At 37.1% G+C, this 17170-nt stretch overlaps 1 protein-coding gene across 1 annotated transcript; it reads left to right on the forward strand.

The window, feature by feature from the left end:
- The first annotated feature begins 1910 nt into the window (after window positions 1-1910).
- Window positions 1911-16745, forward strand: TSPAN19 (tetraspanin 19). Its single transcript, XM_026499665.2, has 8 exons — window positions 1911-1976; window positions 2058-2130; window positions 5136-5260; window positions 8457-8531; window positions 11957-12067; window positions 13956-14099; window positions 15352-15435; window positions 16677-16745. Exons 1-8 carry the CDS (start codon window positions 1911-1913, stop codon window positions 16743-16745), a joined length of 747 nt encoding a protein of 248 aa, XP_026355450.2.
- The last annotated feature ends 425 nt before the right edge of the window (window positions 16746-17170 follow it).

Genomic DNA, 17170 nt, shown 5'->3' on the forward strand with positions numbered 1-17170 from the left:
CCTGTGGTCTGAACGTTTGTATTACCTCCAAATTCACATGTTGGAATCCTTATACCCAATGTGATGGTATTAGAAGATGGGACCTTTAGGGGGAGTCAGATATGGAATAGGCTGAAGCAAGCCCTGAGTCCCAAAGATGATCTCCTTGAAGAGAACCTTGGACTGAAAGAGAAATAAGCTTTAGTTTATGTTTGTATGTGGATCCTTTGATAAAGCATGTCAGCCCTGATTCTAACATGCTAATTATTACCAAATCAACAGTCAAGTCTATGCCTCTCAATACGTCCCACCAGAGCTACTGCAGTGTTCTTGTTCATTACTTTTCTTTCTCAATCACAGAGGCCCAGGACTTTGGCCCTGAGAACTTGTTTAGGCAATAGGAGAGGACCACAGCTTTCTCATAGGCTGAAGTAAATAGAATTGAAGCCAAAATTATGTATCTACAGTATCTTAGGGAGAAACTGAAATAAAAATCAGGCAGTCTTTCTAACTGATTGTTCCATCCAAACAGGCCAGGCACTGGAGGAATCTAAGAATAAGAATGGAGGACAGAAACTGGAGAAAGCAAATGGCAGTAGGAGACCTCAAAGCAGAGGGTGGAAGACAAAGCCTGGAGAGACTCCTTCAGCTGGGAAGGAGAACCATGGCGTTTGAGGGAAGGAATGTGGCTTTAGGTCAGAGTAGAGAGGGGAAGTACATAGATTCTAACCTAGACATCTCTTATTTCTCCTCTTTCCAGGGCGTACTTTGGTTCAACAAGCAGAGTGCTTCAAATTAATCTTATTAAATCTGCTTTCATCATGTCAATTATGCACTGCATGATTAAAACACTATAAACTACAATTATTTGTAAAATTATGGTACTAGCTAGATCTGAAACAATGAAGGAAAAGAGAAAACCCAGAAACATGCCCAAGAAAATTTAAAACCTTCATATCTAATAAAGCACCAAACACCAGTGATCTAGGTGTTGATTTTCCTGTAAAAGTTTTAGGAAACTAAATTGAAGAATGTTTAATTAGCACAACCTTAAGTTGGTTTGTTCCCTTCCTTTGCATACCAAGCTAAATTACTCACTAATTAAATAATCTGGTTCATCTACTCATTTATTAATTCAACAAATACCTATTGAGTAGCTACGGTGTGCGCTACACTTTGGGATTATAAGGTACACAAGACTTACTCTCTCCACTAACAGGCCTCAGAGTCTACATGGGAAGAAAAGTAAAGAGAAAATAGAAGGGCAACAAATCAAGGTTAGGCAAAGCCTTCCAAGGTGAGACTTCAATGAGGAGTCGACATTATTCTGGGAAAGAGGAGGGACAGGCAGAGGTGAAGAAAAGCTTTCCAGCAAGGAGAACAAGGTGTATTCAGACTAGAAACAAAATAAATTATTTCACTTTCTGAAAACTAAAAGAAGTTTAGTAAGGTGGTTATTGGCACGTTACTCAAATGTCTTCTTGGTCTCAACTGCCTAGTGCGGATAGGGAGGACAGGCCCAGTTTCAAGATACCTTCAACATGTCCTTATAATTGGGAGGGTGGAGGGGAATGTTATATTGACAACTGGTATCAGAAGAAAACCATGCAAATAAATGACATGAGTAGGCAGAATTATTTAAAGTTAATGTGGGGGGGCGCCTGGGTGGCACAGCGGTTAATCGTCTGCCTTCAGCTCAGGGCGAGATCCCGGCATTCCGGGATCGAGTCCCACATCAGGCTCTTCCGCTATGAGCCTGCTTCTTCCTCTCCCACTCCCCCTGCTTGTGTTCCCTCTCTCGCTGGCTGTCTCTCTCTGTCGAATAAATAAATAAAATCTTAAAAAAAAAAAATAAAGTTTAATGTGGTGACTATTTAGAGTAAAAGTTGTGGTTATCTTTTCAGAAACACCAATATCCGGGGAGGAAAAGAATGTTAAGAAAAAACAAAACGTTAATTTTTAAATACTTTCTTAATCTCATTAATGGAGCTTTCTTGGTAAGTCTTTATAATTATTTCATAAAGAAAAGGTAATGCATTTTTATTGGCGAATATAAGCACTAACTGTCTTTTCTATAGGTTCTTGGACTTTTACTCATGGGATTTGGTGCATGGCTCTTATTAGATAGAAATAATTTTTTCACAGCTTTGGGTATGTATCTCTTTTGCTCCCTGAGCGAAGCCAGGCATTCCATTTTAAATACTTGCATGTGTGATATATTCAGCAGGTGGCAGTATTCCTCCAAAATTCATTAAGAATTAGCCAAGAATGAAAGACTGTGGATTGTTCTAATACACTCTGGATGAAAAGATAGTGGAGACCAACGTAGTGCTCAAGTTAAATCATTTCTCTTAAAACTCAATTACTCTCACCATTACATGTTACAAATAAAATATAATATTTTGCAAATATAAATGAAATAGTTGAATGTGTTTAACTGAGTTTAAAAACCCTTCGTTTTACTATTTTGTGGTATGCTGTGGTCACTATGAACTGAAGTTTAATAGACTTAAGTGTTATTTTTGTATACATATCTTTGGTGGTTGGGAAGGAAGCCATATTTCAAGAGCTCAGTAGCCATATGTGGCTATTGGGTACTGGCTAGCTTATTAGGCAGTGCAAATTTAGATTTCCACTACTAAGTTCTATTAGACAGCACTGTTATTATTAAATGCATGACAAAAAGCATGCATGCTGTGGAACAAACATTTCTTTTTTTTTTTTTAATGTTTTTTTATTATATTATGTTAGTCACCATACAGTACATCCCTGGTTTCTGATGTAAAGTTTGATGATTCATTAGTTGCGTATAACACCCAGTGCACCACGCAATACGTGCCCTCCTTATTACCCATCACCAGTCTATCCCATTCCCCCACCCCCTCCCCTCTGAAGCCCTCAGTTTGTTTCTCAGAGTCCATAGTCTCTCATGCTTCATTCCCCCTTCTGATTACCTCCCCTTTCTTTATCCCTTTCTTCCCCTACCGATCTTCCTAGTTCTTATGTTCCATAGATGAGAGAAATCATATGATAATTGTCTTTCTCTGCTTGACTTATTTCACTTAGTGGACTTCAAATAAGAAAAAAAACGTTTGTAGGAAAACAAAACCAAATAAAAATAGGTAATAAAGTGCTACAAAGTATTGAATAATTTAGTTAAACTTCAGCTACACCTGAATGCCTGGTATCTTTATTCTCTTCTGTTTATTTACTCTGCGTATGGAAAAGTATTCATGATGTCTGAGTGCATTAGTGGTTTGCTCAGCGTACATGGGTGTGTGGAGATCTTACGACAGCCTTTCTGTCTTTCCTTCCCTTCCCTAGAAGAATGGCAATGATAGCTTCCACTTACTTAGTGCTGGTTACGTGCCAGGCCCTGGGCTAGCACTTCCCATACAGTATCTACTTTAATAATGTAACAGTTAAGGTAGAGCGAAAGTCGTCCTCTTTTTTCTTTCCCTCCATTATGGAATTGAAAGATAATTCTCATTGACCTTAAGGTACTTGCATATGAAAAAAAAAAAAAAAACCAACAACCCTAAACAGATAGTCAGAAGCTTATCCTTTAAGTTCTGTGGCTTTTTTTTAAATTATGTATTTAAACATTTAATGAAATCTCAGTTAAGGCTTTAAGACATGGAACTGAAAATAACCAGTTTGTGGCAAAAGCCTGGTTGGCTCCACTCCTCTCTTTTATCTGCAACTTTCAACAAACTTACCTCTTCTTAAAAAATGATTCTGCCTTCACCTCTCGACTTGTAATGAACCATGCCACCTAAAGGCCCCATCTTCCTTCCCTCTGTCACAACAATAGCCTCCCGTAGCCTTGTGTTCTGATCTCCTTTCTCAGCCATCTTCCAAATGCCACTGAAATGATTTAAGATGAAAATCTACCCATATAACATGAAAAGCTTTTTTCTGGTTTCCCGCTGCAATTATTTATTCATAGGACAAATATTTATAGAGTCTATTCTACATGTTGGGCACTATCCCATGAGCTGAGGATACTGTGCTGTGCCAGAAAGACAGGTATTTTGTCCTCATGGACCTTAATGCCAGTGAGGAAGACTGGATAAGAGCCTTCAAAGTGGGCATAATTTGGCCCCTGCAAACCTGCCCAGTTTCACCTGCTCCAAACCCTAAGTGCCAGCAAAGCTGAATTTCTAACACATACTGTGCTGTTCTGTGTCTCAGAATGCCTCTATCATTCCAACCGAGATCTTTCCAGTTCTCATTTACAGCCCAAGCACAGTGTTGCCTTCGCCAGCAATCCTGCCTACCCACCTACACTCTCCAGCCTCCTCGCCCTACTGGCTTAGGGGCCTCTGTACCCAGGGGTGTGCTGGGAAATGATGAACAACTAGTCCTGGAATAGAAAGTCTTGATTTATGGTATTTACTGATTTCTGTGGTGTAAAGACGTAATGCCACGATGGCTGATTTCACGGTGCCAACATGAATTGAGTTTGGCTTACGAATTTTGTGAACATGTAACAGTTGGCGTTTATGAGCCGGAGCAAGCTGGCTCCAGCACACCACTGCCTCCACTGTTCTCCCATAAAACCTGGGGCATATTTAATTTATTTTTTCTTCTTCTTCTCTTTTTAACAAATATTTGTTAGGCACTTTGTGTTCTACAGTCTGTGTCATAACACTAAGCACTTAACAGTTAGTCTGTCAACTATATAAATATATATAGTCTTTAGCACAGAGAGCTCAGTCTAGATGGAGAAAGAATAAAACATAGTCTAGTGGGGTTATATTACCAATAAACTCAGACTTTCATATAAGAGAACCTTGACCCACACATGTTAGATGCCCCCCAAAATTTTATGAATAAATTCATAAATGTTTGGATGTTCATTAAACATAGAAGAATTCACCCCAGGAAAAAATGTCTGCTTTCATAGAAGACAATGAAGATAAGGTAAAGGGAAAGAGATCTTTTGAGAGTGAAGAAATTTTCTATCATGTCATTAATGGAAGAAAAGTTATTGCCGAGACTAAATAAGAGGGTGCCAGAACGAAGTTTAAAAAGAGAGACAGAGAATCCTACTGTTTTGGCAGCAACTGCTTAGGGAAATCTTGGGTTACTACGTATATTATTAAATAGAATACAACATCACTTAATAATAATTTATTTTGTGGTTTCCACAGATGAAAATAATCACTTGATAGTGTATATTTTTCAAATTTTGACCGGAACTGGATCTGCTATTGTTCTTCTTTGTCTCCTGGGTTATCTGGGAATTCACAATGAAATCAGATGGCTCCTACTTCTGGTATGTATTTCATTTTAGTAGCCTGAACTAATTTGTATCTTTGATTTTGAGTGTCTATGTCACACGAATGAGCAATAATGATCTACGTCACCATAACATTGCAGTATAGTGTGCCCTAGGGAATAAGGTAAATGAAGCACTCCGTCTCAAGAAACTTCTAGGAGGAATGTTCTTGGTGAGCTTTCCATGGATCAGTTCTGGACCTCTGCACTTACACTCTTAGATACTATTTTTCAACACGGAGTCAATAGGAATCCATCTCCTAGGGTAAACTACAATTAACCAAAATTAAGAATCTGAAGACTAAAATCCAAATGAATGATTAAAGTCAACAAGGAATGTGGCTTAGCCAGGAAAAGAAAACATGTCCTGTACTCAGCCCATTTACTCCCTGTGGGAATGCCATGTGGGAAGCTAACTTATAACTGAGATCACAATTTATTATTTAACAAAGAGAAATAGAACTGCTGAGAGGGTCAGACTCTGGCATCTGGCTAGCACACTATGTCTCCCCAGCCATGTAACTTGAAAAGATAAATTATAATTAGGAATATAGACATGAACATGAGCCATTTACCATACATGTGGCAGGTATGGTTCACAATCCACAGACTCAGATGAAATATAGCTTTTCCACATTTTCTTTAAATCAAATCAGTTTTAAGTCACAGGCACTCTCTTGTCCAACAAATATGAAATTCAACTGCAGACATTGTGTCTCTTACCAGGAAGAATGTAGAAATACTTAGCTTTTATGTAGCACTGAAAGCTGGGTGGTCACTCTGGATACTGGTTATCTCCTTGCCACACATTTCCATTTAGGCAAAGAAGGCACAGAGCCTGATACTAGTATAAGATGGGGGGTCAGTAAGGAAAGGGGAAACTAGAAGGAGAAAAACAAACATCTTCTAAGTTCTGCCTTCTGGGACTCATGTATTAATGGGCTGTGCCTGAGCAGTCTGACAGAGCCCATCATAAGGAATGTACATAATACTAGGTCCTAAAGCCAAGACACCCCACTCCTGTCTGGATGCTCCAAAGGAGGGCAGTGCTAATTTTTGCCATCAGGCCACTTTTGCTGCTCTGCTCTGAATTTACCAATACGTTGTGGATGGATACATTTTTCCTTTAACCATGTTAATTCACGCAGTCAGGTAATGGGCAAATTTTATAGGCCTAAGCACTATTCTTTGGCTTAAAGGTGATTTTGCATACCCCTACTCCAACTGAATAGATATTAGTTTTACAGTAACTCCTCAGGGCAGTGTGTGTGTGTGTGTGTGTGTGTGTGTGTGTGTGTGTGTGGTGTGGTTTGTTTTGTTTTGTTTTGTTTTTAAGATTTTCCTTTCTTGAGAGAGAGAGAGGAGGTGGGGGGAGAGAGAGAGAGAGAGCAAGAGCATGGTGGGGGGGCGCAGAGGGAGAGGGAGAAGCAAATTCCCCACAGAGCAGGGAGCCCTGAGACTAAACTAGTATTCAACTTTGATAAGTGTCTGCCAGCTTGATCATAGGACGCAGCACTCTGAGATCATGAGCTGAGCTAAAGGCAGACACGTAACCAACGGAGCCACCCAGGTGCTCTTTGGGGACAGTTTTACTTCCCTTTTTTAAAAGTTCTTGGGCAGTATTACACAGTACTCTGTGAGAGTTAGGTGCTAACAACTCATAAATATACTGAATTTTTCTTATTACAATAAACATCTAATTACTGTTAAAAGGGAATCTTCAAAGGTAAAAACCATGACTTAACATTTGTGTCAATGACCATGTGTCAGAGACTTTATTTAAATAATTAATCAGGAGCACCTGGGTGGCTCAGTCGGTTAAGCATCTGCCTTTGGCTGAGGTCATGATCCCGGGACCCTGGGATTGAGCCCCGGGTCAGGCTCCCTGCTCAACAGGGAGTCTGCTTCTCCCTCTCCCTCTGCCTGCCACTCTGCCTGCTTGTGCTCTCTCTCTCTGTCAAATAAATAAATAAACAAATCTTTGAAAAATAAATAAATAAATAATTACTCAGTAAGGGAACTGTAAGAAGTAACAACAGGTTGAAGGAGAATTAGATTTGTGGAGATTTATAGTCTCTACAGACTGTATTCGTTTGCCTTTCCATGGGTAGGAATCATTTTGCATTGCTATGGACAGGGAACTTTTGTATTAGTATCAGAATTCTATACAGAGTTGAACACTAGTTTAATCAAAGGTAGTATTTCATACCCCCATAGGATCAGAAACCTGAGAAAGTCCAATAGACCACAACCAGCTTGCCATTTAAAAAAAAAAACAGTAATATTTCTTTATTGTTTTACACAATTTTTCCTGCCTCTACCAATCTCCTTTTAGTGAAGGTTAAGTGAGATAACGTACATAGAAGTATTAGAAATCTAAACTTCTAAACAGATCTAAAGACCATATTTTTGTCTCTGGAAATAGGAAATTCTAATTTATATCAATCAAACAAATTTTAATTGACTGTTTTAAAGTATTAATGTTTTCAATATGTGAAATTAAGAATAGTAACAGTAAGTCATTCTTATATTTTAGTTAGTAAAATATTCAGACTGCTAATTTTTAAAAATCATTATGAATTCTAGATAATATGTATTACTATGTAGTCCTGTGATGAAGAAAATTGCAGTGGCTGTACATTTAAAAAATATAGTTACATAAGTGTGAAAATGATTTCACTTGGCTTTGGATAGAAGTATTTTCAGTTTTCAGAGGAATAGTTTAAATGTACATACAGACTTAATTTTACTATAGCAGATGCTTTTGTTATTTTCTGGGGGTTTGTTGTTACTTTGTACCTGATGGGTTTGTGTACTAGGTCACAGTTTAGTGAGTTTTCTAGTGTTAGCGGACTGGTGTGTTAAGTGAAGGTCCAGATAAGTGCTTTCCCCTCTATGACAGTTTTGGATCTGAATGAAGGAAAATCATCAACAACTTTGTGAGACGAAGTGGTCTATAGCGTGCTCATTGAACACCATCTCTTCTTTCTTAACATCTATCCAAATGCTCGGTGAATTTTCTTCTTTGCCTTTTTGTTTGAATAACTTCACTCATGTATATGAGGACAGGGAACCATCAATACCTGTGTGTATTTTAAGACTGTGTATTTCCTATGATATGCATTTTCCCATCATTGAAGCATCTAAGATATATTAGAAGCATAGTTGCCATCTCTGTTTTTCTTTTGTTTCAGTACACAGCACTGTTAATGTGGGCCTTTGGTGTTCAGATTGTGCTTTCAACATTCATCTTCATAAAGAAAAAGGAGGTATGGAAAGATCATCCTTTTATTTGAAATCTAGAAAAATTGGGTATCTTAAAATATTAAGACCTACGAGTCTATATTAAGAGCGAAAGGTAAATGGCTTTGGGGGGAAAAGATTCATTGGAAGTACTATAGAATTCTATAAGGAAAGGGCCAGGGGTCAGATCAGAAAGGTGCACTAAGGAAATTTTTCTTCAACTCAGCGGAAGATTGAGAATGTTGTAAACAACAAAGAATGTGAGGGAAGAAGAGGTGATACTAAGTGTAGAGAATCTAAAATTGGGCCCCCAGCCAACCATGGCTACCACAACTGACCCAATTCTGTTTTTCTATATAGACTGACTGTTTTTTTGTAAAGAAATACCTTTGGACTTGTACAAATTTGAAATTTAGTGGTTTTATTTAAATGAGATGAACTGCGGGCACCTGGGTGCCTCAGTTGGTTAAGCATCCAACTCTTGGTTTTGGCTCAGGTCATGATCTTGGGTTGTGAGATCAAAGGGGGGATCCTGCTTGAAGATTCTCTCCCCCTGCCCTTCCCTGCCCACTCCGTCAAATAAATTTAAAAATATTTAAAATAATAATAAGTAAATAAATAAATGGGATGAACTGAATAATTCATGTATTTTGCACGGGTATGGTCATGAGTGTATAATTAATCACAACAAGATTTATATTTACCAAATTAAGAAAACACATAATAAATTACCTGAAAAAAAAAACCTTTTGGAAACTAAACTCACCTATTAAGGTCAATAATTACTTTCAATTTTTAAAGAAATTTCATTGCTTCAGTGCAGTCAACGGTCTGTCTTTGTGTGGCGGGAGATTGTCCTGTAGTGAAAGAGCATGGAATGAAGTCGTGCAGATCTGCAGATGACTAGCGCTCAACGAGCTACTTCACAGCCCTGAGCCTATGTCTTCATCTGTACAGTGTCGTTCACCCCTACCTCCCTTCCAGTGACCATCAACCGACAACTTAAAAAGTTTCTGTTAAAGAGTAGCTACTTAAGAGCGCTCTTCCTTTCCTTAATTAATTTCCAAAGGAGCCCGATTCACTCCTGTGCTTCCTAGCCTTCAGATTCTCTCTAGATGTAGAATCCTAAGCAACAACCAAACCCCAAGAAAATCTTTCCTACGTAACACCATTGCCCTTCTACTTCTTTTGCTCTCCTGTGCGTGGCATCTATCCTGGATATCTAACCACCCAGGACTTACGTTAATGACCTGACATTGAGTGCTAACATTTCTTCTCCTGTGTGTGTGTGTGTGTGTACAGCACGTGAGTTCTGTAAAGCTGTTTCTGTGGCAAAGCACTACATCCCAGCTGATCAGCCTCTCACTTTGGGATCTGGTGATAGAACTTGACACTAACACTTCAGGATCCTTAGCACATAAATTTAGTTTATCAGTGTTGTCCATACTCACTTGAGTATTATTCACATACTTATTCATCTCTACTTAAGAATCAGAATGACCATTTGAGAATAATTACCGTTGCCAGAAACTACGATAACCACTCTACCAGCGTTATAATTTTGATCCTCACAGCGACCCTCAGAGATGCATTGTTAGTCCTACTTTCTAGAACAGGAAACTGAGGCTTTGAGAGGAGAAATACTTGCTAAAATATATCATGGCCAAATGATAGAGCCTGGACTCAGACACTTAATAAATGAATCTAGAGCTAACAGCTTTGTTTACATCATTTTGTCTTCTACATTCATAATAGATTAAGCTCTTAGGAGCCTCTAAATCTTTTATGCCACTTACGGCACCCAACAGCGTTGGAGGTACACTAGGGCTTCAATGGACGTTTGTCAAAATAAATATGTGTGAGGGAATTTTATTTATATAGTAGTCACAGAGATTATATATGATACTCTTATGTACTAAGATGTGATTTATATGCCCTCTGGATCTCCCAAATAATGTTTTAGAGGATAAGTAAGGACGTAAGTCTGCCCCTTCCTCACAACAATATAAAATGGAATATTTTCTATTCTAAATAAAAATTAACTTAGAGAAAAGTTCAATAAATAGAGATCTGAGTAATACTTTACATTATTCTAATCTTCTTAAATGCATTAAAGCAGAGATATATAAGTAACTGCGTAAGAGTTTAACTTGTACACATGGTTTAATTGTTGTGGTATTCCCACCAGGAATTTCATTTTCATTATTCAAAGGCAGCATAATACAATGAGGAATCATTAGACTAGAATTCAAATGAACCATATTTAGAAGTCTCAGCTCCTCGTCATTATTCATGTAAATAAAGCAAATAACTAAATTCTCTGAGTATTTATTTCCTTGTTCATAAAACGGGAATACTATCTGTTCTTTCTACCTTTTACCTTAGCTATGAAAGTCACATAAACTTTTAAATATTTAAGTAAGTGACTATTAAAATTTACCTCTGCAATATCTAGATTTTGAAATAGTAGTTTCCCCCCAAACTTTCAAATCTGATTGTTTTTGTTATAGTATTTTGAAAGGATGATTTTTTCAATTAAAAATCATAATTCTTGTATAAATATACAGTAGGCACAAGTCAATGATTTTATTTAACATCTTGATTAATGTGGGAACTGGCAAGAAATGTTCGAAGTTCAAAGGAGAGTCCAAAGCGAAGACAGTTATAAAGGCCATTTCTTAATATATGCAAAACATGGTTGGTCGGGGAGATACAATTTGCATCTCACCAGGAAAAATTCATTTGTTTTTCTATGACAAAGAATCAATTGTCTATCTATAGCTTCCTACAACTTACAAAAGTTGTAAAGTAAGTTAAAGACTGAGAAAGGTACAGACCCCCATAGAATAAGAGCCTGAAGTTATGCTAAAGCAACTAATTTGCATTGAAAAGATACTCAGTCATCTTTTTTGGTCCATTTCAAGGTTTTTCACAATTTTTTTCTGAGGGTACAGGAAGAAGAGCAGAATCCTTAGACATTCAGGAAAATAGCACATAACTTTCTCCCTAATCATAAAATAAGTCTCATATATTCCTCCTGCAGATCACAGTGCAAAAAACCAAATGCCTCAGCACTCACTGAGACTGCTAAAAATAGTTACAAAGCAGAAAAAGAAAGCACTTTGGAATGAGCAGAAAAGAGCAAACTGACTAGAGCATTCTTTTATTTGGAACCATAAAGAAAGTTTCTTTCGGATTTTGACCCTTTTTCTTTCCAAATTTTTATTGAAATTCCAGTTAGTTTATACACAGTGTAATATTAATTTCAGGTATAGAATATAGTGATTATATATACAATGGAACATTACTCAGCCATAAAAAAGAATGAAATCTTACCATTTGCAATGATGTGGATGGTGCTAGAGAGTATACTGCTAAGTGAAATAAGTCAGTCAGAGAAAGACAAATACCATATGATTTCAGATATTGACTTTTGATGCATTTTCAACAGGTTCACCAAGTATGGCATGATAAAATTGACTTAATCATTACTGAGTATGGATCTAAAGATATGCCTGAAGATATACCCAAATGGATTATTCTGAATGCTTTACAGAAAACAGTAAGAAAAATTTAACATAAAACTAAAAAAAAATGTCAAACATGATCACCATAGGGTCAGGGGGAGACAGGGAAGGGCAGGAGATAGGGACAGAGGAGTGAGAGGTTCTTATAACTTATAACTCCTATTCTTGGTTAATTGATGTGCATTTTAACCTGGCTTCACCTGTAGAAGTGTTGGTGGTCTTCTGCCAAGTGAGATAGTCTGCCCTGCTGCACCTGTGGGAGAGAAGTTTGAGCATAGCCCTTGCTAGCAGCAGAGAAGCATGGTAGTTACCGTTTGAGCCAGAATGTCAGGTTTGCCACATAGCTTTTTGACCCTGAACAAGTAACCTTATTAATTTCAAGTTCCATAATAGTAAAATGGACAGAATAACCCTTAGCTCTGGTCTGCAGAAATCAATGAAGTACTATATAGAATGTATAGAAAGCCTTGGATCTGGAACATAGTAAGCAACTAACACTTGTTAGCTAACATTATTAGGCTTATTGTTTTACAATTCAAATATATCCAGGCAGGGTACAGGAATGGATATTGTCTCTCAGATGGTTTGCAGGAATATCAGCAGCTGGAAGATCGTAAATGCTTGATAAAGAAAATAGCAAGCATCGACATAACACCAGACTTTTTTAAGTGCTTTGCATGCGTTAACTCATTTAATCCTTCCAACCCAATGAAGTAAGAACTATTATCCTCATTTTATAGGTAGTAGCTTACCCAGGGTCACACAGCTAATTAAGTGGCAGAGCCAAGATGCAATTCCAGAAAATGTAGCACTAGCTTCACTACTATACTAGATGCCCCACATAAAAATAGTTATTATTTTTGGTGTATGTATTAACAGCATGGCATTTTAGGAGAATTGAAATATAATTATAAATGCTTTTACTTGTCTTGTTTTTTTCCCTCTGATATATATGTGTGACATGTACATGTATTGCCTTTTTAGATTGCATTAGGACTAATGGCAGAGAATCAAACCCTCCTATGGACATAAACTGATAAACAGGAAAACAGTTCTATGTATGACATCACTATTACTAATGAGAATCAAGCTTATAGTCCCAGTCATGAGTATGGTTGAGCTAGTACATATAGGTTCGATCAAACTCATTTTCAATACCCAAACTCTAAAGCATTATTTTAGTCATTCATTTCCAAGATTGTTGGTACATATTGTGACCTAAGCAGGACTGGTGTGATAACTTTCAATAACCAGATTAGAAAACAATGAAATATTTACTCCAACTTTGTCTCATATTCTTGGTGACAAATATATAAGCTGATTCTTTCATATCCTTCCAATTCAACTTTATAGGATTGGAAATGAGATATTTCTTAAATGTTTTATCATTTCTATGGCTATTTGCCTTATCTTTTTGGTTCTCTGTGGCCATTTTTCACACAACACAAAATTGGAAGTTAACAACTTACATTAATCCTAAGAGAATAAAGAGAACACTGAATCTCTTTATGTATATTAAATACATATAGGAGCATTTTGGGGATAAATATAAAGAGAACTGCTATAGTGAAGAGAAAGATATGGCTACAATGATTCTCTCTTCTGTATTCTGGTCCAAATATAGTTTGTAGCTTCAGTAAATCAGGTATACCTTCCATCCATTTATGCTAAATTCAGATCTAACAATTTCATCCTAACATAGCCCACTTATATTTAAAGGTCTTTAGTTCTGGTTAACATCAACAATAGTAGCAACAAAGTAATGGATTAAACCAACAAAACTACAGTTGTATTTGTAATTCACTACATTCCAATGGAGAATAATAAATTTTCTTCACAAAAACCACTTTATTATGCATGGTAATCATACTTAACTGCACTTTGAATATTTTATAGTAAAATTCACAGAATTTTTTTTTCTAGTTGCAGTGTTGTGGCCAGTACAATTACACAGATTGGATAAAGAATAAAAATAAAGAAAATCCGGAACAGGTGCCATGTTCTTGCACAAATTCTACATTAAGGAAGTGGTTTTGTGATGAGCCACTGAATGCAACTTACCTGGAGGTAAAGATAAGGCTCTCCAAGTGTTTACAGTGCCTTTTTTGTTTTTTCAAGTCAATTTAGAATTCTGAGCAAAGTTTTTTTGTTTTTTTTTTTAAGATTTTATTTATTTGACAGAGATATAGACAGCCAGCAAGAGAGGGAACACAAGCAGGGGGAGTGGGAGAGGAAGAAGCAGGCTCATAGCGGAGGAGCCTGATGTGGGGCTCGATCCCAGATCGCTGGGATCACGCCCTGAGCTGAAGGCAGACGCTTAACCGCTGTGCCACCCAGGCGCCCCTCTGAGCAAAGTTTTACATAAAAACAATGCTATTTACAGTGATTCGGTTCTTAAGTTACTTTATGAAACTGAACCCATAATTAGATGAATAGTTATTATTTCAGATAAATAAATTAATAAACTTCCTGGAATTACATCATGTAAGTGCTCCTAGAACTTGGGATACCAGCAACCTTTCTTTCCAATCCAATCTCCAACCCTGCAGAGAGAGGAGGCACTTTTGGTAAATCTGTGGTGTATAGGATTGATAAGGGAGCTGCAGTACCAGAAGCAAAGGGGTACGAGGCTTGGCAAAAATTGAAGGGAGGGGAGCCCAGCAATGACACAAGCAGTGTTCTGGTAAATGTAGCAGAAGCAAGAGTAGGGGTTCGTTTGCTACTTACAGGTATAGGATACTGATGAAGGAGATTTTCATCCCAAGAACTTCTAATATTTTATATAGTTTATATGCTGATGTTATTCCAATTGTAAGATGCATTTTTCAATTACATAATTCATTCATAGATAAATAGAGCATTATGTTTTTTAAAAAGCTTCTCCTATTTGGAAAATAATCATTTTAGGTTGAAGTATATGCCTTGCCGAATTACAGTAATCTGCAGAAAATTAGATCCCTCTCTAAATTTAATAAATTTCTGATTTCGGGGCACCTGGCTGGCTCAGTCTGTGGAGTGTGGAACTCTGCATTTGTATGTTCGAACCCCAAATTGGGTGAAGAGATAATTTCAAGATAGTATCTTTAAAAAAAATTTCCGAGTCCAATTACATGACAACATCTTAGCAACTTTAAAAGTAGTAACTGAGATGTCCTGCTATCATATGAAGTTCTCTGGACTAAAGTCGTCTTCAGTTACACACTGACTTGCTTTTTAGACTTTGGTAAATTACTATCCCTATGCTTCTTCTTCTTTGTAATAGAATTATATATAAACCAATTCCATCTCCAAGTCAATCTAAATAACTTTTTTTCCTTAGGGTTGTGAAAATAAAATCAACATATGGTACAGTGGTAATGCTTTAACATTAATTGGAATTAACTTTGGACTTTTGGCTTCAGAGGTAAGTTTTTGTTCATATGATTAAAAGCAAAAACTATTCAGTAGAAACCATACATAACAAACTGCAGAACAACCAACTGGAGTCCTAATCAGACAAATTAATACAATAGGAGTCGGATCTTGAGACTATCCATGTCCAGTAGAGATACAGATCCTAACTGGAGGTGATATCCCTAAATCAGCCAAGTGGGATGACCAGTTAATAAATGGTCCTCCTGGAAGGTAGTGATTTCATTGCTTTGTGAGATAGATAAAAATATTTCCTATCTCAGCAGCAAGAGCCCATGTCAGACAGTCTTCATGTTGGCAAACTTTGGAGTCTGGACCGATGTTTGACATTAGTAAATCTACTCACCCATATACTCATTCATTCATTCATTCATTCATTCATTTAATAAATTTGGAGACCATCTACCGTGTCAGGTACTGTGCTAGCTGTTAGAGATACAGTGGGAAGCAAAACAGACACATTCCATGACCTGCAGGGTGACAGGTGCAGAACTGAGATTCAGAAGCAGAACTTCACTCTCCAGTCTCAGTGAAGACTGACGAAAGCAGGGGAAGGCTATGAATTTGAAGAAACTGTGAGAGTGAATACATTATTACAGTGTAGACTGTAACCTTGCAATGCATGTTTTGGTCAGAACAGTATACAGCATTCAATTTTATGTTAATCCACAAAGGCATTGCCCTAAGGTTCCATAAGTTTTCTTCAACTGGTAACAGTTATAGTCTCAGAATGGTGATCAAAACATTCTTATAAGCATTAATACCGTTCTTTCGAAATGTGTATTCTCCATTGTGTTCATGCTGAGGTATTTAAGACAAGACTGAATGAGAGATGGTACGTGTGGTCCATTTTATCATCTGCCCTTTCACACCATCTTTAATGATCCTATCACAAAAAGAAGCAGTTTTGTAGGACTGATGACATAGAGAGCTGATGAACAAAAACCAGATCAGCAGTTCAAGACATCTAGCCCAATGACAGCCCATGTAATTAAAATCGAACCGTCTATTAGTTAGTCCCCCGTAAATGAACTTGGTGACAGCTGGGTTGCTCTAGGAGACTCACTTTGCAGACTTCTTATTTGCAACCATATGTACCTTACTCCAAACTGTTCCCACCCTCTTTGATCCCTTTTCCCTATACAGCGTGCACGTAGGTGATCGCAGGTGTTAGCTTTGCAAATCACTCTTATTGGTTGCATTTTGATCTTTTATCATTTCCTTTTCTTCCAGGTTTTGCAAATCTTATTAACTGTTTCTTTCTTCAGACACATCAAGAATAGAATATATGCAGAAGAGTGATCTTCAGATTTTAATTTGCCCAGAAGAAACCGGTTAATTCTCAAAATAGTCACATCATGTTCTTTTACTCACCCTCCAAAGAGTTTTGAATTACATTAGTTTAGAACTTTTTCAAGTCATTGGTTATATGTAACATAGACTTATCGAGTATTATAACAAATCACTCCATGAAATTCTTATTAATTTTGTTTTTCAAAATATCAAATTCTGCAGTTCAGGACTTTACCTTGAGTTATTTTCTGAATTCAGAGGATATCATCATATACACTGAATTCAAAATGTGATGAAGTATCACCATATGTTTTGAGTTTATGTAGAAAAAAATACCTACGTGATATTAAGAAAACACTAATTAAGTAAGCAATTATAACATGTACCTTACACTTGCAAATTTTAAGAAAACAACATTGATTTGTGGGAGATTT

The sequence above is a fragment of the Ursus arctos genome, unplaced genomic scaffold, assembly GCF_023065955.2.
Source record: "Ursus arctos isolate Adak ecotype North America unplaced genomic scaffold, UrsArc2.0 scaffold_21, whole genome shotgun sequence".
In the NCBI taxonomy this organism is placed as follows: Eukaryota; Metazoa; Chordata; class Mammalia; order Carnivora; family Ursidae; genus Ursus; species Ursus arctos.